Below are 22904 nucleotides of genomic sequence, written 5' to 3'. Positions count from 1 at the left end.
CGGGTGTTTCAGCCAGCTCAGTGCTTTCTGTGGAGGTGGGGCAATCCCGCAGAAAATACGGACATTTGCGCCGTGATTGGCTCAGTGTCCTGTCATTCATGGGAACAAGACGTCACTGCCAAGTCTAAGGGTAGATCTTGAAAATTCAAGCCCCTTGGGTGCTGCCATAGAGTTACATTATAAGTGCCCATCCAAGAAAGCTCAAGGTCATTGTCCACAGATAAAATGACATAAAATCATGTGATATCTACAGTCGCTTTGATTGGACTGATCATGTCAACATAATACTTTCAAAATCTGAGCTAGCAGTCATCATCATGAATCAAGTTGACAATCTACTGGTAAATCATGTTTATTCCTTGTCATATGAAGAGAAATAATGAGAAATTATAGATTAAACGTATCAGTGCTTATCGGCCTTTGGACATAAACATTACACAACAAATTGGAAATTGCAAATTCAACAATGAGTGGTTTGGAAGGAATCAGTGGCTAACTGCAAGCATTGCAAAGCAATAATTAGCCTGCTATTCAGTGGAGTGGCTGTGTGGTCCCAAGTCTAAGATTAAGGGGCTCTTTTCCTAGTTTAAAACATTCAACATTGGCCATGCTGTCAATAAAGCTTGATGTGTGCCGCGCTCAAATCAACTTAATTTAGTACTTCAAAATCTGACTGGAGTGAGTTCAATTCAACTGGGAACTCAGGGAAAAACAAGCTACGACTGAGAAAATACGTTTTGAACTTTCATCCAACTCGGAATTGTAAATTGGGAACTTGGACCTCTTTCTACAGCTACAACCTGAAGATCACTGACGTCATCATGATTCCATTTTTTCCCCTTCGAGATCCCAGTTGTCTCTAAAGCACCATAAATCCAGAGAATGACAGACTTTGATGAAGTTTGATGACAAAATAAACCCACGAAGTACTGCCGCGCCACCTTCCTGTTCAAGTGAGCACAGCACAACAAGGTGAGTCCAAAAATGTCTTGTATGCTGGTGCATAAATGATGTAATATACCAGGGAGATGTGTATACTGTAGCTAAGAAGCTATTACCTGTTTTTGATAAATGTAATCATTGTCTGCATGTATGCCCCTTTATTTATCCAACGGTTCTGACTTGGCATACAGGGAGAACACTGTAAGAACAGCCCATGTTCTGAATTATGTTGCTGTACATTTCCAAAGTGCTGAACAAATAGTTACATTGACTACGTCCGTCCTGGTTCGCTCATTAATGTCTTAATCTAAATTACGGATCGGCCCTTATGCCATAGTTTGTACATCTCAATTGTCAGTAGAAACCACATTTGTTTAAGTAAGTCAGCCATGTTATTTTAAAAGGCAGTAAATGAGGCCTAATGAACTGTTTCGTTGCCAGACAAGGCTCCGCTGATAGCCAGGTGTAGCAGTGGTAAGATGTTGGGACCTAACAGTTTGTGGGCACCGTTATAGTGCAATTAATGTATTGTTTAGTGGCTTTGCTGGCATGCATCCCACTTTAATTATTTATTTATTTAACTAGGTAAGTCAGTTAAGAACAAATTCTTATTTACAATTAAGGCCTTCCCCAGCCAAACCTGGACGATGCTGGGCCAATTGTGCGCTTCCCTATGGGACTCACAATCATGGCTGGATGTGATTCAGTCTGGCTTCGAACCAGGGACTGTAGTGATGCCTTTTGAACTGAGATGAGGTGCCTAAGACCGCTACGCCACTCGGGAGCCCTTAAAAGGTTTACGCCCAACGTGGTGTAGGAGTTGGATGGCACAAGCTGGGAGCCCATTCAACAGAGATTTGATGCACTTGAGCTGAATTTTGAGTGTCAGAGCAAAGGGTCTGAATACTTATGCAAATAAGGTATTCATTTGTATAAATTTGCTAAAATGTATAAAAACCTTTTTTCGCTTAGTCGTTATGGGGTATTATGTCTATTGATGAGGAGTAAAAAATGCATTTAACACATTTTTGTATAAGCCTGTAACGTAACAATATGTGGAAAAAGTCAAGGGGTCTTGTATAATGCGGGTATGCTTCAAATCACAAATGTAAGGATCTGAAGTGGTAGAAACAATGGCATAATGGAACTGCATGTCCAATGGTTATCTCTGTATTAGTATTACCCACATCAAGAGCGTTGTCAGACTGTCAGTTCGTATCGCTCTCGGAGCGTTCAGAGACACACTGGACGCTCTGGCGGAGGAGGAGGGTTGATTCAAGCGTTCTGACCTCACAACGGCAGTCAAGCATCCAAGATAACTGGTTAGCATTGGCTAGCTTGCTAGCTACTTTCAGTACAAATGAGAGAACTCTGACCGTTTTACTCGCCTTAGCAGAGCTGGTTAGGCTGTGTTCATGTTATCCAGAGCATTGGTGACTTTAAATGTGCTTCAGGCAACAATTTAATAACGCTTTTTTTTGCCGAAGTTTACTGACACCGGCCGTATTCAAGGGGTGTTGGACATTTGTTTTTCATAAATTATTCTGCCCTCTGGCACTCAGACGAGAGTGGTCTGAAATCGGAGTATATAGCCAGAGCGAATTTAGGAACGCAGACTATGTCTGAGTGTTGGAGTGTGCCCCTTACAGGTTAGGATAATTAAAGTGGCAGGTTAGATGAATTACCGTGGCAGGTTAGGCAAAGGGTTAGGGTTAGATATTTGTTTACCATGCAGGTTAGGATAATTAACGTGGCAGGTTAGGGTTAGATATTTGTTTACCATGCAGGTTAGGATAATTAACGTGGCAGGTTAGGAGACTGAGGTTGAGGTTAGGAAAATGTTTAGGGTTAGCTAAAATGTAACAGATGTCAACAACTGTTGTCCCAACGCAAAAGAAACGGCCAAGGACCAATGGGGAGCATCAATTGGTGTAAACTAGATTCCGTGAAACACCCGATACCAGAGAACGCCCCTAATTGCGGTCTGCTATTACACCTTTTTCGGATCATTAGATTACTGATATGAGGTGGGTGAGACTATGCCACATGCAGATGCTGAAGGGAAAACACACCTCTTGACCTGCTGTGCATAATTTAGGTTAAGGTGCAGCCTCGTCTCATAGACTAGGTGTAACATGGTAAATATAAATCAGGGACTCTCAAAACAGTATTATGTTACGTTTTTCTGGTTACAAAAGACAGATGGTTACTCAATACATGGAATTTGGTGGTGCTGTACTGTAACAGCGATCTGAGCCAGTTGAAAGTATTGACAACAGGGACATATTGTTGGTGACTGTGTGTTCCTGAAGTGCTGTGGCCCTGTGTGTTCCTTCATTAGTTTTGTGTTTTTTATTCATTTATTTCTGGTACCCTCCTACCTGAGAGGCACCTGTGTGTTGCAAAGCCACATGCTCTGTCCTCTCTGCTCTACCTAGGTGTTTTAATGTGGGTAATACAGAGATAATACTAACACAGAGAGAACCACTGCTCTACCTAGTGTTTTAATGAGACTAATACAAAGATAATACTAACACAGAGATAACCACTGCCCTACCTAGTGTTTTAATGTGACTCATACAGAGAGAACCATTGGACATGCATTTTCCATTATGCCTTTGTGTTTACCACTTCAGATCCTTAAATTGTAGTTTAAAGCATATACAGGGCATTATACAAGACCCCTTGACTTTTTCCACATATTGTTACGTTACAGGCTTATACAAACATTTATTAAATGCATTTTTTACCCCTCATCAATATACACACAATATACACATAATGACAAAGTGAAAAAAGGTTTTTATAAATTTGTCAATTTATAAAAATTAATACCCTTTCCTCTGATACTCAAAATTCAGCTCAAGTGCATCCTGTTTCCATTGATCATCCTTGAGATGTTTCTACAACTTGATTGGAGTCCACCTGTGGTAAATTCAAATGTATGGACATGATTGGAAAAGGATCACACCTGTCGATATAAGGTCCCACAGTTGACAGTGCAAGTCAGAGCAAAAACCAAGCAATGAGGTTGAATAAATTTTCCGTGGAGCCTCAACCAGGTTTGTGGTAAGGCACAGATCTGGGGAAGAGTACAAAAAAAATCTAAACTCTCTGTTGGCTGGGCTCCCCACTTGTGCCTTCAAACTCCTGCCTCACATTGGGCCCAAACCGTTTAAGGGCTCCCGAGTGGTGCAGTGGTCTAAGGAACCTCATCTCAGTGCAAGAGACATCACTACAGTCCCTGGTTCGAATCCAAGCTGAATCATTTACTTCCTTTTAAAATAACATGCCTGACTTACTTAAACAAATGTGGTTTCTACTGACAATTGATATTTACAAACTATGGCATAAGGGGACGGCAAGAGGCAAGAGGCAATCCGCAATTTTGATTAAGACATTAATGAGCGAGCTAGGACGGACGTAGTCCAGAACATGGGCCGTCCTTACAGTATTCTCCCTGTACGCCAAGTCAGAACCGTAGGATAAATAAAGGGGCATATATGCAGACAATGAAAATTCTTACAATATTCAATGATTACATTTCTCAAAAACAGGTTATCGGCTACATGTGAACCACCAAGTCAGAACAGTAGGCAAAATTAAGATGTGAAACGAGACAAAATAATTAGGGTGAGGCACATGGGCTACTAACATCTTACGACACAACATAGACTTAGTATTACTTTCTTAGCTACAGAATACACATCTCCCTGGCATGTTACATCATTTATGCAGCAGCATACAAGACATTTTTGGACTCACCTTGTTATGCTGTGCTCACTTGAACAGGAAGGTGGCGCGGCAGTAATTTGTGGGCATATTTTGTCATCAAACTTCGTCAACAAAGTTTGTCATTCTCTGGATTTATGGTGCTTTCAAGAGAACTGGGAACTTGAATTAAAAAAAATGGAATCATGATGACGTCAGTGATCTTCAGGTCGTAGCTGTAGAAAGAGGCCCGAGTTCCCAATTTACAATTCCGAGTTGGATGAAAGTTCAAAAAACATATTTTCTCAGTCGTAGCTTGTTTTTCCCCAAGTTCCTAGTCGTGGCACAAATCAAGCTTTATTGACAGCATGGCCAATGTTGAATGTTTACAGTTTTAAACTAGGAAAAGAGACCCTTAATCTTAGACTTGGGACCACACAGCCACTCCACTGAATAGCAGGCTAATTATTGCTTTGCAATGTTTGCAGTTAGCCACTGATTCCTTCCAAACCACTCATTGTTGAATTTTCAATTTGTTGTGTAATGTTTGTGTCCAATGGCCGATGAGCACAGATACATTTTATCTATAATTTCTCATTATTTCTCTTCATAAGACAAAGATTAAAAAGGATTTGCCAGTAGATTGTCGACTTGATTCATGATGATGACTGCTAGCTCAGATGTTGAAAGTATGATGTTGACATGATCGAACAGATAATTTATTTCATACTGTTTTATCGCTAAAACTGTGGGGCTCAAAACAGGTGGCTCACCTGCCCTGAATGATGGGTCTCCACTGAACTTATCTAGAACACTACAGTCCGTCTGGGTGTTTAACCTTCCCAAGATCCCCCATGTCACCCTGCTCCTCCGTACATTCCACTGGCGTCCAGCCGAAGCTCACATCCACTACAAGACAATGGTGTTTACTTACGGTGCAGCAAGAGGAACTGCCCCATCTCTACTTTCAGGCTCAAACCCTGTATCCCAACCCGAGCACTCAGTTCTGCCACCTCTGGTCTCATGGCCGTCCCACTGCTACAGGAGGTCAAGCTCCCTCCCAGCCCAGTCAAAGCACTTCTGTCCTGGCACCACAATGGTGGCACCAGCTTCCCTCTGATGCTAGGACAGCAGAGTCCCTGCCCATCTGCCCCAAAAGGTCCGAAACCCTTCGTCTTTAAAGAGTATCCCCCCACCAAAATACGAATAATAATAATGTGAAACTGACTAATTGAGGAGAAATGTGTTTACTGATACATGTGGTTGTCTCACCTGGCAATCTTAAGATGAATGTACTTAATGTGCTGTTGACATCACAGAGTCAGAGAGAACTCCTGACTGTAGTCATACAAAAACACTCCCAGCACTCAGCCCAAAAGAACCATTCATACTGTCAGATCTAATATGAAGAACTGAATACAACCATAAGAACCATTCATACTGTCAGATCTAATATGAAGAACTGAATACAACCATAAGAACCATTCATACTGTCAGATCTAATATGAAGAACTGAACACAACCATAAGAACCATTCATACTGTCAGATCTAATATTAAGAACTGAATACAACCATAAGAACCATTCATACTGTCAGATCTAATATGAAGAACTGAATACAACCATAAGAACCATTCATACTGTCAGATCTAATATGAAGAACTGAATACTAAAGAGAAGAAGAGGTTGACCAGTACATATTCATGTAACTTTATTTTTCATTGGCAGATCAATAAAGTTTGCTTCAATGCAGTTTTCCAAACACATTCATGATCAGTAACTAAATTAACTCATCTAGTTTTAAAGACAATTAATAAACACATGGATTCATTTCATAAACTGTGTATCATTAAAAAAAGTTGTAAAATAATCCCCCCCAAACTAGTGGTGAAAAGTGATCATCACACCATTTCTATCTGATTCATGTTAGGCGTGGAAGGTAGCCTCGTGGTTGGAGCGTTGGGCCAGTAACCAAAATGTTACTAGATCAAATCCCCGAGCTGACAAGGTAAAAATCTGTCGTTCTGCCTCTGAACAAGGCAGTTAACCCACTGTTCCTAGGCCATTACTGTAATTAAGAATTTGTTCTTTACTGACTTGCCTAGTTAAATAAAGGTTCAATAAAAAATGTAAGAAGTGTCTACTAGCTCCTTCCCACAGAAGGGGACAACCTGGTCTCAGAGCAAAACGTATTATATGTTACAAAAACATCCATTCCACTCCATTTAGCATGTTAGGTTACATGACATTGGCCTACCAATTTAAACTGAACTAAAATATAAACAAAACATGTAAAGTGTTGGTTTCATGAGCTGAAATAAAAAATTCCAGAGATGTTCCATAGGCAGAAAAGGCTTATTTCTCTCAAATGTTGTGCACAACTTTGTTACTATCCCTGTAAGTGAGCATTTCAGCCTTTGTCAAGATAATCCATCCACCTGACAGGTGTGGCATATCAAGATGCTGATAAAACAGCATTATCATTACACAACTGCACCTTGTGCTGGGGGACAATAAAAGGCCACACAACAAATCTTATTTCTCTCAAATGTTGTGCACAAATTAGTTAATATCCCTGTTAGTGAGCATTTAAGCCTAAATAAAGGCCACACTACATCACAGATGTCTCAAGTTCAGGGAATGTGCAATTCTCATGATGACTGCAGGAACGTCCACCAGAGCGGCCACCTCCAACGTCCTTCGTCCTTTTAGAGAATTTGGCAGTACATCCAACCGGCCTCACAACTGCAGATCACATGTAACCATGGCAGCCCAGGACCTCTTCACCTGCAGGATTGTCTGGGGGGGCTGAGTAGTATTTCTGTCTGTAAAAAAAACCATTTGTGTGGAAAAACGAATTCTGACTGGCTGGGCCTGGCTCCCAAGTGGGCCTATGCCCTCCCAAGTCCCACCCATTCATGAGCCCCTGCCCAGTCATGTGAAATCCATAGATTAGGGCCTAATTTATTTAAAATGACTGATTTCCTTATACGAACCATAAATCTTCGAACTTAGATTGTTGTTCAGTATAATACGACTTGTAGGACGTATCGTATGTTAAGAATTACAATTCGTATGTTATTTTACGCATTGCTATTCATACAATATGTTACGAACTTGTAATATGTATGATATGTTACGAATTCCAATTTGTTGTTGCTAACGTTAGCTAGGTTAGGGGTGAGGTGTTTAAGGTAGAGTTAAATGGGTTTAGGGGAAAGGTTAGCTAACATGACATGCATGCTAAGCTAACATGCTAACATAGTTAAAAAGTAGTAAGTAGTTGCAAAGTTGCGAATTAGCTGAAATGCTTAAGTCCTCCTTTATGAGATTCAAACAAGCAGCCTTTGGCTAGACGTTTGACTTGGGTCTAGCCTTTGAGAGAAACTCAACAAAAAGTCAGAGCAGACGTAAGCAGGCTTCTCTCATGAGTGTGTTCTCTGGTGAACTTTTAGCTCAGTTGCTGTTTTGAAGCATTTTACACAGGCAGAGCAGGAGTATGGTTTCTCTCCATGTATATGTTTATGTTTTTTTAAGGTATACAGTCGAGAGAAACTTAAACCACAGTCAGAACAGGAGTAAGGCTTTTCTCCGGTGTGTGTTCTCTGATGAACTTTGAGCTCACTTGATGTTTTGAAGCATTTTCCACAGTCAGAGCAGACATAAGCCTTCTCTCCTGTGTGTGTTCTCTGATGAACTTTTAGATGAGTTGATTTTGTGAAGCATTTTCCACAGTCAGAACAGGAGTAAGGCTTTTCTCCTGTGTGTGTTCTCTGATGAACTTTTAGCTCATTTGATGTTTTTAAACATTTTCCACAGTCAGAGCAGGAGTATGGCTTCTCCCCTGTATGTATACGTTCATGTGATTTTAAGTGGGAAAGTTGAGAGAAACTAGTCCCACAGTCAGAGCAGAAGTAAGGCTTCTCTCCTGTGTGTGTTCTCTGGTGAATTTTTAGCTCATTTATTGTTTTAAAACATTTTCCACAGTCAGAGCAGGAGTATGGCTTCTCCCCTGTATGTATACGTTCATGTGATTTTAAGTGGGAAAGTTGAGAGAAACTAGTCCCACAGTCAGAGCAGAAGTAAGGCTTCTCTCCTGTGTGTGTTCTCTGGTGAACTTTTAGCTCATTTAATGTTTTAAAACATTTTCCACAGTCAGAGCAGGAGTATGGCTTCTCCCCTGTATGTATACGTTCATGTGATTTTAAGTGGTAAAGTTTAGAGAAAGTAGTTCCACAGTCAGGGCAGGAATAAGGCTTCTCTCCTGTGTGTGTTCTCTGGTGAACTTTTAGCTCAGTTGATGTTTTAAAACATTTTCCACAGTCAGAGCAGGAGTATGGCTTCTCTCCTGTGTGATTTCTCTGATGAATTTTTAGCTCAGTTGATGTTTTGAAATATTTTACACAGTCAGAGCAGGAATAAGGCTTCTCCCCTGTATGTATACGTTCATGTGATTTTAAGTGGGAAAGTTGAGAGAAACTAGATCCACAGTCAGGGCAGAAGAAAGGCTTCTCTCCTGTGTGTGTTCTTTGATGAACTTTTAGATCAGTTGATGTTGTGAAGCATTTTCCACAGTCAGAGCAGGAGTATGGCTTCTCTCCTGTGTGTGTTCTTTGATGAACTTTTAGCTCATTTGATGTTTTAAAACATTTTCCACAGTCAGAGCAGGAGTATGGCTTCTCACCTGTGTGTGTTCTTTGATGAACTTTTAGCTCATTTGACGTTTTAAAACATTTTCCACAGTCAGAGCAGGAGTATGGCTTCTCCCCTGTATGTATACGTTCATGTGTCTTTAAGTGGGAAAGTTGAGAGAAACTAGCTCCACAGTCAGGGCAGAAGAAAGGCTTCTCTCCTATGTGAGTCTTCTGATGAACTTTTAGCTGAGTTGATGTTTTAAAACGTTTTCCACAGTCAGTGCAGGAATAAGGCTTCTCTCCTGTGTGTATTTGTAGGTGTATTTTTAGCTTTGATAGAAATGGGAAAATCTCTTCACAATGTGGGCAGTGATGAGACCTCTTGGCTCTCTGATCTTCCTGCTCTTGCTCTATGGATGTGGAGAATGTCTCAACATGGTCTCCTGTGTGAACATCAGAAGAACCAGTCAGTTGGTGTGATATACATGTTAATCAAATGTATTTTATGAAGCCCTTTTTACATCAGTAGTTGTCACAAAGTGCATTACAGAAACCCAGCCTAAAAACCGCATTGAGCAAGCAATGCAGATGTAGAAGCACAGTGGCCACAAAAAAACTCCCTAGAAAGCAGGAACCTAGGAAGAAACCTACAGAGGAACCAGGCTCAGAGTGGTGACCAGTCCTCTTCTGGCCATACCGGGTGACAGGTAGCCTAGTGGTTAGAGCAACCGGAAGGTTGCAAGATCGTACGAAGGGCTATATAAATACATTTGATTTGATTTGATTTAATGGACCAAAAAAAAAACCTTTCTTTCAAAAACAAGGACATTTCTAAGTGACCCTAAACTTTTCAACGGTAGTGTATGTATTCATTTCAGTAGGCTGTATGGGAAGGGGAATCAAACTATTCTAAAACTGGGTAGGAGTCAAAAACTAAAAAGAGGAAAAGTGGTGAAAATGATGAGCGATATCATCCTCCACTCAACATCACAAGGGTGATAGAAGAATTTGAATGTTTAAAGTGTTGGCTAAGATATTTCACCCTGAAACTGTATCAGTGTGTGTGAAATCCATTAGACACATAAGACTATAAGTTGATAATATGTGCAGCGTTGACAGGATAGAATTAGAACATTGTGTTCCTTACAGGACATTCTGTCCCCACCCGGAGTGGAGAAACTGTTAGGCTTGCAGAAAATCATGAAACATGTTGCAGAATATGATAAACAATGTAAGTGGAACAATACAGCCATCCTAAAGCGGGGTGAGGTTCTCGACTGATATGTGTATAAAAGATGGGCTCTGAACTTGAGAGGGCAGAGCTCTCTGAATAAAGAACTGATCATTTGTATGCTGGGGCTCTGTTTATTAAAACTTAGAGCCTTACAACCTCTAGGATACAGATGGAGTTATAAAATAGTTCAGTTAGAACATTGGGGTAGAAATTCTCGTGACAAAGGGTTAGTAACTACACAGACTCATTTCATAGAACTTCAAAACACTGGCAGTTTGTCTACTCCACTTCTTTAGTCTACTCTCTGATCACTCCAGATAGCCCAGTGAATAAACAAATGCTGGCAATACTGTTGTCATCCATACAAGTCTTAGCAGCATGAAATAACGTCTACAATGCATTCAAAAAGGATTCAGACCCCTTGACTTTTTGTTTTTGTTACATTACAGTCTTATTCTAATTCTCATCAGTCGACACACAATACCCATAATGACATCACAATACCCATAATGACATCACAATACCCATAATGACAAGGGCAAAAACTGGTTTTTAGAAATAACATTAAATATTACATTTACGTAAGTATTCAGACCCTTTACACAATAGTTAGTTGAAGCACCTTTGGCAGCGATTACAGCCTTGAGTCTTGTTGGGTATGAAGCTACAAGCTTGGCACACTTGTATTTGGGGAGTTTCTCCCATTCTTCTCTGCAGATCCTCTCAAGCTCATGGTCAGAGTCCTTTAGGTGCCTTTTGGCAAACTCCAAGTGGACTATCATGTGCCTTTTACTGAGGAGTGGCTTCCGTCTGGGTACTCTACCATAAAAGCCTGATTAGTGGAGTGCTGCAGAGATGGTTGTCCTTCTGGAAGATCCATAGAGGAACTCTGGGGCTCTGTCAGAGTGACCATCGGGTTCTTGGCCACCTCCCCTACCCTTCTCTCCGGATTGCTCAGTTTGTCCGGGTGGCCCGCTCTAGGAAGAGTCTTGGTGGTTCCAAAGTTCTTCCATTGAAGAATAATGGAGGCCTCTGTGTTCTTGGGGACCTTTAATGCTGCAGAAATGTTTTGGTACCGGTCTCCAGATCTGTGCCGACACAATCCTGTCACGGAGCTCGACGGACAAATCCTTCCACCTCATGACTTGGTTTTTACTCTGACATGCACTGTCAACTGTGGGACCTGACATAGACAGGTGTGTGCCTGTCCAAATCATGTCCAATCAATTGAATTTACCACAGGTGGACTCCAAGTTGTAGAAACATCTCAAGGATCATCTCATAGCAAAAGGTCTGAAAAGTTATGTAAATAAGCAATTATTCTTTTTTTAAATTACATTTGCAAAAATTTCTAAAAACCTGTTTTGGCTTTGTCATTATGGGGTATTGTGATGTCATTATGGGATATTGTGATGTCATTATGGGATATTGTGATGTCATTATGGGGTATTGTGTGTAGATTGACGAGGAAAAACATGGAATCAATTTTAGAAGAAGGCTGTAACGTACCAAAATGGGAGAAATGGGAAGGGGTCTGACAGCGCCCTCGGAAAGTATTCAGACCCCTTGACTTTTTCCACATTTTCTTATGTTACAGCCTTATTCTATAATTAAATTGAGACTGGTTGACGTTGAGACTGGTGTTAAGTGACCCCAAACTTTTGAAATGAACCCAGGTGCATCCTGTTTCCATTGATCATCCTTGAGATGTTTCTACAATTTGATTTATAAACTATTAAATATATATGTATCAGATATAAATCATCAGGATGTGGTAGTCCACTGGTTATGTTCAACACTTCTCCAATCGTTGTTGAGATCTGATATTCTGTGCAGCAAACAAATTACAATTCAATATTGACAGTGATGATGCCATGGCCTATTTTGAAACGAGGTATGCCTAACTTGGTGATTGAGGGTATTAAACATTTTCAAAGCTCTTGAGACAATGTGTGGGCAAAGGCAGGCGTTACAATTTTAAATAGTTTTTGCTTCGCTGTGAAGTCTTGAGTTGTTCAGGGATGTGTGATGTCAGAATTACAGAATTCAACCTAGCAATAGACTGGTCATAACTTATGGAGGTCTAATACATGAAGATAATTTATAGATAGAACCAACTCTTACCATGACTAACAGTTGTCCTAATCTTCTCCTCCTCTTCTTCATCTTTAATGTTGACATTCAGCTCCAGTGTTTGACTGCAGTCTTCCACCTTCACTGATGCCATCTCTGGATCCTGCAGTGCAAACTGGGCTCCACTGTCACAATCAGGACCCAGTGACTGTAGGTTTGGACTCAGTGTGGAAGGGGAGAGACAGGCTGGGTTTGTCCTCACTGTTGATGTTACCGGCCTCAGACTTAATCTGAGTCGGTCTGTAGTAATAAAGACAAACGGACACAAAAGTTATTTTCTTGACAGTTCTGGCACTTTATTCTATAAAAATATTTTCTCTTTTTTCATGTTCAATTATCTCATTTCAGTCGATCAGGTAGATAATCCTTGACAAAACATTAATTCACGTTAGACACAAAGTACACATTTTAAATTGCACAACATAAGTGCACTTAATCTATCGTAGATTTCCTAAATTCACATAAATGCATAAATGACTCAAAAACCATTTAGTACAAGATCGCAGTATGTTTCAGGCAGCACTATGAAAAAACCCTGAAATATAGATAAATATAGAAACAACTGAATGTGTCTGAATATTAGTACACATGTAAAGAACTGATAATCATTACATTCAGCTTCAGAACTGTAGAGCAACTGAAATGTTCTCTCTCTGATGAGGCACTACCTGCACTGAAGTCTGTTGACGCAGACCTCCTATGGTATCATGGAGGTCCACAAACAAACGTTTAAGGTCCATGTCTGTCTAATTCTGTACTAAGAAAATAAAACAAGAAATCCCTATTAACTTCTACCACACCCTCCCCTTCCCCAATAACCCTCCCAGACCCCCCAATAAACTATATCAATAGATCCCTTTCTGTGTTTGCAAACATTGGGGTTTATATCATGCTGAGACAACCCACCCCCAGGTTATCCATCTTATCAAAAACCATACCGACAGTAACATCTGTTACCCCCAACAACTCTGCTGCAGTTTACAAGATAACTTTAAACCTGGTATTTCTGCTTTACACAATCCAAGATGTTGATAACCTTACCAATGAAAGCTATGAAGTACATTTTATTCACAATTAAAGCATCCTTTGTCACAGCACATTTATGGGCACAATATTTCTGAACAGGCCTCGAAACCATGTCAGGACTAGTAGAAAGACCAGTTCTAACAGTAGGTCCTCTTACTACGGGACCAGCCATGGAAGCTCCATCAGTCTGACAGTAGGTCCTCTTACTACGGGACCAACCATGGAAGCTCCATCAGTCTGACAGAAGGTCCTCTTACTACGGGACCAACCATGGAAGCTCCATCAGTCTGACAGAAGGTCCTCTTACTACAGGACCAACCATGGAAGCTCCATCAGTCTGACAGTAGGTCCTCTTACTACAGGACCAACCATGGAAGCCCCATCAGTCTGACAGTAGGTCCTCTTACTACGGGACCAGCCATGGAAGGTCCATCAGTCTGACAGTAGGTCCTCTTACTACAGGACCAACCATGGAAGCTCCATCAGTCTGACAGTAGGTCCTCTTACTACAGGACCAACCATGGAAGCCCCATCAGTCTGACAGTAGGTCCTCCGACTACAGGACCAACCATGGAAGCTCCATCAGTCTGCACTGTAGTTCCACCAGTCTGTCTTACAGCCTCTGCATATGATACATCAAGACAGATTCTATATCTCTGAGCATCTCTCTGCACCTGGAATCCACCAAATGCTGCTCTTTGTCCTCCACACAATTGCAACACTTAACTGTCACATTGCTCCAACATTCACTGTAATCATGTTCCCCACCACACTTGGCACATCTTTTCACTCAACAGCTACATGTCCAATTCTTTGGCATTTAAAAACACTGATGATTCACTGTTGCTGCTCCAGTTTCAACTGTTCTGCCTGCTGTCATGGAACCCTGACCTGTTCACCGGACGTGGTACCTGTCCCAGACCTGCTGTTTTCAACTCTCTAGAGACAGCAGGAGCGGTAGAGAAACTCTCAATGATCGGCTATGAAAAGCCAACTGACATTTACTCCTGAGGTGCTGACCTGTTGCACCCTCGACAACCACCATTATTATTTGACCCTGCTGGTAATCTATGAATATCTCCATCCAGCACAGGCAGAAGAGGACTGGCCACCCCTCATAGCCTGGTTCATCTCTAGGTTTCTTCCTTGGTTCTGGCCTTTCTAGGGAGTTTTTCCTAGCCACTGTGCTTCTTCACCTGCATTGCTTGCTGTTTGGGGTTTTAGGCTGCGTTTCTGTACAGCACTTTGTGACATCAGCTGATGTAAGATGGGCTTTATAAATACATTTGATTGGTTGATTGATGAGGTTGGGTCAAAATCTCTGACATTGAAGCTAAGGAATCCTATTCTGTACTTTTCCAGACAAAACCTTCTAACACCTCAACAGCACTGATAAGCTTTCACTTCTTTAACCCTCTTTCCTACTGATCAACCTTTAGGCTTCAACCCCACTGTCTCCCTTCACATGTTCTTTAACAATATCATCCATGGACATAGATATTGGGACCTCATAGATTATTACTCCCTTCAATGTAGCATCAGCTCCAGGGTCATGGCTTCTGAGCTTCGTCCCATTATGATTTTCCATTTGAATTATCTTCCCTTGCTGAACCTGACCAGCACAAGATTTTAACAATCTACCAATTTCAATATTTATTTCACCTTTATTTAACCAGGTAGGCTCGTTCAGAACAAGTTCTCATTTACACAGCTGCATCCCAGTTTAACTTCACCTCTTTTTATGGCCTTGGTTAATCAGGGTGTGAATGAGGCCCTGTGTTCTCCTCAAACACCATCCCAACTTTTCACTCTAACACATTATTACTCTAGCTCCCTACCTTGGGCCTCTAGTTACTATACTACATGCACCTCTGCTTCCAGTATCATTATCTCTGTTCTTCCTATGTCTTTCCACTACAGAACATTCACATACTAGGCCCTCATCCTCCCGCTCCATATCATCAGAACTGTCCCCCACATTGATCGCATTCCAGCACAGCTGTTGCTTCACAAACTCTCCATTTCCATTGTTTCAGGGGTGTCAAACTCATTCTATTGAGGGCCAATTCTCATCAGGTTTTCCTTTCAATTAAAACCTAGACAATCAGATGAGGGGAGTTCCTTTCTAAATAGTGACCTTAATTCATTAATCAAGTACAGGTGTGGAGCGAAAACACGCAGACACTTGGTCCTCCATGGAATGGGTTTGATACGTGCTCCGATTCATCCTCATTAATCGACGCCATTCCATGCAGTTGGCATCTCTCTCCAAATGATGAAGGATAACTTCAGTTAGCTTTCTTCTATTCACACAGCCTCATGTCGCCATTTCACCACGAGCAAAGTCCTAGAAAGACGACCGAAACCGTTGAAGCCGCCATTTGACTTGCCTCGTCCGAATCATCCAGGTCTCGCGAGCTTACATTAACGAAACAGTGTATGTAAACTCGCGAGAACCGGATGGTTCGGACGAGGCTATTTACCAGCTCATAAACATTTTACCCAAAACCAAGAACATGTAAAAACGAATTTAAATAAGTGGAATCTTAATGAAATGACTTTGACGAAATTATGTACATAGACTCAGATAAACCCAAAGTCTAGTTATGTGACTTGTAAAATCGTTTTTAATCACGTTCTTCACTCACTCGGTTAGACTCCAAAATAACACATACAATTAAAACCATTTCCAGGCGTGAAACGGATTTGTTACCTAGCATGTTATATATTCTTTCGACATTAGAAAGTTTAAACATGCTATTACATACCTACAATGATACATTTGAAACGGACACAACCACTATCGACACAACAGCACAGTTCTGTCGTTTCGACCCGGAACGTCCTGTTCCCCACCTCGACAATATAACAGCGTCATCTTCTTCTCTGGTATAATGACATTTACACAAATATAACGTGTCTGCCGCCACCTACTGTAAGGTTAGTAAACTGTAGAAGAAAATACATTTCCTTTGCGGAAAAGGGGAGGGGGAACAACGACATCAAAACAAAATACATAAATAGATAAATAACAACATCCCACTCGTTCAGTCACAGTCCTATTCAAATCACATCCCTACACAGTCTCATGGGCCTCGTAGGGAGGAACATCTTCAGTCAGTATTCCCTGCAATCAGTGGTGTAAAGTACTTCTACTTCACTACATTCCTAAAGAAAATAATGTACTTTCAACTCCATACATGTTCCCTGACACCCAAAAGTTCTCGTTACATTTTGAATGATTAGCAGGACAGGGAAACATTTAAATTCGCGCATCCCTACTGCATCTGATTTGGCGGACTCACCAAACACAAATACTTTATTTTTAAATTATGGATGTGGTCTTAAATTCAATCTGGAGTGCCAGAGTGCGCTTGGGCTTTCGTAAATTCAGAGCGTTGTCAGACTGTCAGTTCGTATCGCTCTCGGAGCGTTCAGAGACACACTGGACGCTCTGGCGGAGGAGGAGGGTTGATTCAAGCGTTCTGACCTCACAACGGCAGTCAAGCATCCAAGATAACTGGTTAACATTGGCTAGCTTGCTAGCTACTTTCAGTTCAAATGAGAGAACTCTGACCATTTTACTCACCTTAGCAGAGCTGGTTAGGCTGTGTTCATGTTATCCAGAGCATTGGTGACTTTAACTGTGCTTCAGGCAACAATTTAATTATGCTTTTTTTTTGCCGACGTTTACTGACACCGGCCGTATTCAAGGGGTGTTGAGCGTTTGTTTTTCATCAATTATTCTTCCCTCTGGCACTCAGACGAGAGTGGTCTGAAATCGGAGTATTTAGCCAGAGTGAATTTAGATACACACTGTCTGAGTGTCGGAGTGTGCCCCTGACTATCCGTACATTTAAACTACAAGAAAATCGGTTCCTTAATATAATGAATTTGAAATTATTTATACTTGTACTTTTGATACTTAAGTATATTTTAGCAATTACATTTACCTTTGATACGTATGTAAATGTCAAACCAAATACTTTTAGACTTTTACTCAAGTAGTATTTAACTGGGTGGCTTTCACTTTTACCTTGATAGAAAAGGACTCAAGTATCTTTACTTTTACTCAATTATGACAATTGGGTACTTTCTCCACCACTGGCTGCAATGCTTCCAAAATGAATTCCTGAACTCCCAAAAACCTTTCAGCCGCACGTACAATTAATATTTACTATCGGTATCCTTCAACTGGTAAACGTCATTATAATTCTCAACAGGCTGCGGGGCATCCACTGCCATAGCTTCCTCAGCACCAATCGCTCTTTAAACTGTTTCCGCGCCTCCCAGTAGGAGAACCACTGTACAGTTTCTTGATGTGGATGTTCCCTGATATAATCCAAATTGACACATGACATTTCGGTGTTATGAAACTGATGGAGACTATTGGTGAAAAAAAAAAATATATATATATTATATATATTTATTTATTTAACTAGGCACAAAGCATACATAACAGGTTAGGACAATTAAAGTGGAGGTCAGGAGACTGAGGTTAAGGTTAGGAAAAGGGTGAGGGTTAGGGTTAGGGATTTGTTTACCATGCAGGATTGGATAACGAATGTGGCAGGTTATGATAATTAACGGTGGTTATGAGACTGAGATTAAGGTTAGGAAAAAGATTAAGGTTAGGCATAGCTACAATTCTTCAGTTCTCAACAACTGTTGTACCCAACGCAAAAGAAACGGCCACGGACCAATGGGGAGCATCAATTGGTGTAAACTTGATAGCACGAAACACCCGATATCAGAGAACGCCCCTAATTGCGGTCTGCAATTACATCCTTCTCGGATCAAGGGGCCGGGCTTCCAGTCTATAAGCATGCTTTCCACTGTGCTCAGAGGGCATTTTCGGTACTGCAGTTCAGCTGAATCACGGCCCAATTCCCATTGACGGCCCCATAGCGAAGTCAATTTCTTTTTTTAATTAAACAAGACAAATTACTCATCAAATGTGTAAACAAAACATCCATTGAATTATTCAAGTAATTGCCTTAGTCAGATTTTTTTCCCATCACTCACAGCCAAAGTTAACTATTTTAGATTCATGATGTGAGGTGGGTGAGCTTATGCCACATACAGATGCTGAAGGGAAAACACACCTCTTGATCTGCGTGTTTATAATGTAGGTTAAGGAGCAGCCTCGTCTCATAGACTCCATGTAACTTAGAAAGTATAATCCGGGACTCTCAAAACAAAATGATATGTTACATTATGGTTCCATAAGACAGACGGTTACTTAATAAATGGAATTTGGTGGTGCTGTACTGTAACAGCGAGCTGAGCCAGTTGAAAGTATTGACAACAGGGACATATTGTTGGTGACTGTGTGTTCCTGAAGTGCTGTGGCCCTGTGTGCTCCTTCATTAGTTTTGTGTTTTTTATTATTTTACTTCTGGTACCCTCCTACCTGAGAGGCATGAGGCCTGTGTGGCGTTGCACTGTTAAAATCATCCCAGTGTGGAGATGAAACACCTGTGTGTTGCAAAGCCACATGCTCTGTCCTCTCTGCTCTACCTAGGTGTTTTAATGTGGGTAATACAGAGATAATACTAATACCAAGAGAACCACTGCCCTACCTAGGTGTTTTAATGTTGGTAATACTAATATATAGATAATACTAATAGAGATAACCACTGCTCTACCTAGGTGTTTTAATGTTGGTAATACTAATATATAGATAATACTAATAGAGATAACCACTGCTCTACCTAGGTGTTTTAATGTTGGTAATACTAATATATAGATAATACTAATAGAGATAACCACTGCTCTACCTAGGTGTTTTAATGTTGGTAATACTAATATAGAGATAATACTAATACAGACAACCACTGCTCTACCTAGGTGTGTTACAAAGCCACATGCTCTGTCCTCTCTGCTCTACCTAGTTGTTTTAAATGTGGATAATACTAATACAGAGATAACCATTGGACATGTATTTTCCATTATGCCATTGTGTTTACCACTTCAGAACCTTACATCTGTAGTTTGAATCATATACAGGGCAATAATCATTGACTTTTTCCAAATTTTGTTACGTTACTTATTTGAAAATGTATTACATTAATCTTTCCCTCGTCAATATAAACACAATACCCCATAATGTTAAACCGAAAACAGGTTTTTAGACCTCATTTATTTTTTTGTGAATTTTACCTATTTTTCTCCCCAATTTCGTGGTAGCCAATTGTTTTTAGTAGCTACTATCTTGTCTCATCGCTACAACTCCCGTACGGGCTCGGGAGAGACGAAGATTGAAAGTCATGCGTCCTCCGATACACAACCCAACCAAGCCGCACTGCTTCTTAACACAGCGCCATCCAACCCGGAAGGAAACACCGTTGAGGAAGAAGGAGGAAGGAAACACCGTGCACCTGGCAACCTTGGCTAGCGCGCACTGCGCCCCACCCGCCACAGGAGTCGCTGGTGCGCGATGAGACAAGGATTTCCCTACCGGCCAAACCCTCCCTCTCTTGTGGCGCAGCTGGCGCTGCAGTACAGCGCCCTTAACCACTGCGCCACCCGGGTAGCCTAACTGCGCCACCCAACTAGCCTTACCAGGTAGGCTAGTTGAGAACAAGTTCTCATTTACAACTGCGACCTGGCCAAGATAAAGCATAGCAGTGTGAACAGACAACAACACAGAGTTACACATGGAGTAAACAATAAACAAGTCAATAACACAGTATATATATTTTTTAAATAAAGATATACATTGTGTGCAAAAGGCATGAGGAGGTAGGCGAATAATTAACATTTTGCAGATTAACACTGGAGTGATAAATGATCAGATGGTCATGTACAGGTAGAGATATTGGTGTGCAAAAGAGCAGAAAAGTAAATAAATAAAAAACAGTATGGGGATGAGGTAGTTAAATTGGGTGGTCTATTTACCGATGGACTATGTACAGCTGCAGCGATCGGTTAGCTGCTCAGATAGCAGATGTTTAAAGTTGGCGAGGGAGATGAAAGTCTCCAACTTCAGCGATTTTTGCAAAGTGAGCTCAAGTGCATCCTGTTTCCATTGATCATCCTTTAGATGTTTCTACAACTTGACTGGAGTCCACGTGGTAAATTCAAATGATTGGAAAAGCACACACCTGTCTATATAAGGTTCCACAGTTGACAGTGCATGTCAGAGCAAAAACCAAGCAATGAGGACGAAGAAATTGTCTGTCGAGCTTCGAGACAGGTTTGTGGCGAGGAACAAATCTGGATAAGAGTACCAACACATTTCTGAAATCTCTGTTGAATGGGCTCCCTGCTTGTGCCGTCAAACTCCTGCTTCACATTGGGAGCAAACCTTTCATGGGCTCCCGAGTGGCGCAGCGGTCTAAGGAACTGCATCTCAGTGCAAAAGGCATAACTACAGTCCCTGGTTCGAAGCCATGCTAAATCACATCTGACCGTGATTGGGAGTGCCATAGGGAAGCACACATTTGGCCCAGCATCGTCTGGGTTTTGCCGGGGTAGGCCGTCATTGTATATAAGAATTTGTTCTTAACTGACTTGACTAGTTAAATAAAGATTAATTAAAAACTTTTAAAAAGTGGGATGCATGCCAGCAAATCCACTACACAACACATTACTAAAAAATACATTAATTGTAACACAAACTGTTACATAAAGCTGACCAAACAGCATAGTCCCAACAATTTACCACTGCTACACCTGCCTATCAGCGGAACCATGTCTGGCAACGAAACAGTTCATTCAGCCTCATTTACTGTCTTTTAAAGTAACATAGCTGACTTACTTAAACAAATGTGGTTTCTACTGACATTTGAGATGTACAAACTATGGCATAAGGGGACGACAGATAAGAGGCAATCCGTAATTTCGATTAATACATTAATGAGCGAGCCAGGACGGACGTAGTCAATATAACTATTTGTTCAGCACTTTTGAAATGTACAGCGACAGAATTCAGAACATGGGCTGTTCTTACAGTGTTCTCCCTGTACGCCAAGTCAGAACCGTAGGATAAATAAAAGGGCATATATGCAGACAATGAAAATTCTTTCAATATTACATTTCTCAAAAACATGTTATAGGCTTCATGTGAACCACCAAGTCAGAACAGTAGGCAAAATTAAGAGGTGAAACAAGACCAAAATATTAGGGTGAGGCACATGGGCTACTAACATCTTACTACACAACATATACTTGGTATTACTTTCTTAGCTACAGTACACACATCTCCCTGGCATGTTACATCATTTATGCAGAAGCATACAAGACATTTTTGGACTCACCTTGTTGTGCTGTGATCACTTGAACAGGAAGGTGGCGTGGCAGTAATTTGTGGGTTTATTTTGTCATCAAAGTGTGGCATTCTCTGGATGGGAAGCTGTAGAAAGAGGCCCAACTTCCCAATTTACAATTCCGAGTTGGATGAAAGTTCAAAACGTATTTTCCCAGTCGTAGCTTGCTATTCCCTGAGTTCCCAGTTGTCTTGAACTCACTCAAGTCAGATTTTTCAGTACCGAGGTAAGTTGTTTTGTGCGCGTCACAAATCAAGCTTCATTGACAGCACGGCCAATGTTGAATGTTTACCATTTTAAACTAGGAAAAAGGCCCCTTAATCTTAGACTTGGGACCACACAGCAACTCCACTGAATAGCAGGCTAATGATTGCTTTGCAATGCTTGCAGTTAGCCACTGATTCCTTCCAAACCACTCATTGTTGAATTTGCAATTTGTTGTGTGATGTTTGTGTCCAATGGCCGATGAGCACCGACACATTTTATCTATAATTTCTCATTATTTCTCTTCATATGACAAAGATTAAAAAGGATTTGCCAGTAGACTGTCAACTTGAACTCAGATGTTGAAAGTATGATGTTGACATGATCAGTCCAATCAAAGCGACTGTAGATACATGATTTGAAGTTATTCTATCTGTGGACAATGACCTTAAGCCTTCTTGGATGGGCACTTCTAATGTAACTCTATGGCAGCACCCAAGGAGCTTGAATTTTCCATTTCTACCCTTAGACTTGGCAGTGACGTATTGTCCCCATGAATGACAGAACACTGAGCCAGTCACGGCGCAAAGCTCCCTATTTTCTGCGGGCTTGCCCCACCTCCACAGAAGGCTGAAGACCTGCATTTTGGAGCTGCCTTACTCAAGAAAACAAACAAAAAGAGTCCATGTTTGTATGCAGCTTTATTAATAACTCAATTATATGTTTTTTTACATTGTTTGCAAACAGATA

At 41.0% G+C, this 22904-nt stretch overlaps 1 protein-coding gene and 1 pseudogene across 1 annotated transcript; one reads left to right on the top strand and one right to left on the bottom strand.

Annotated features, from left to right (window-relative positions):
* The window catches only part of LOC139373916 (zinc finger protein 79-like), a 260279-nt pseudogene that overhangs the window by 31913 nt on the left and 205462 nt on the right, over positions 1-22904 (top strand).
* LOC139372844 (zinc finger protein 658B-like) lies at positions 6350-16515 on the bottom strand. The gene is made up of 3 exons (XM_071112680.1): positions 16449-16515; positions 12646-12894; positions 6350-9730 (listed from the first exon to the last, which is right to left on the bottom strand). The coding sequence occupies exons 2-3, from the start codon at positions 12746-12748 to the stop codon at positions 8079-8081; spliced, it is 1755 nt and encodes a 584-aa protein (XP_070968781.1). The 5' UTR covers positions 12749-12894; positions 16449-16515; the 3' UTR covers positions 6350-8078.

The sequence above is a fragment of the Oncorhynchus clarkii genome, chromosome 18 (genome assembly GCF_045791955.1).
Source record: "Oncorhynchus clarkii lewisi isolate Uvic-CL-2024 chromosome 18, UVic_Ocla_1.0, whole genome shotgun sequence".
NCBI classification, from domain to species: Eukaryota; Metazoa; Chordata; class Actinopteri; order Salmoniformes; family Salmonidae; genus Oncorhynchus; species Oncorhynchus clarkii.
The sequence above is the reverse complement of the archived record's forward strand: the minus strand, read 5'-3'. Positions and strand labels throughout refer to the sequence as shown.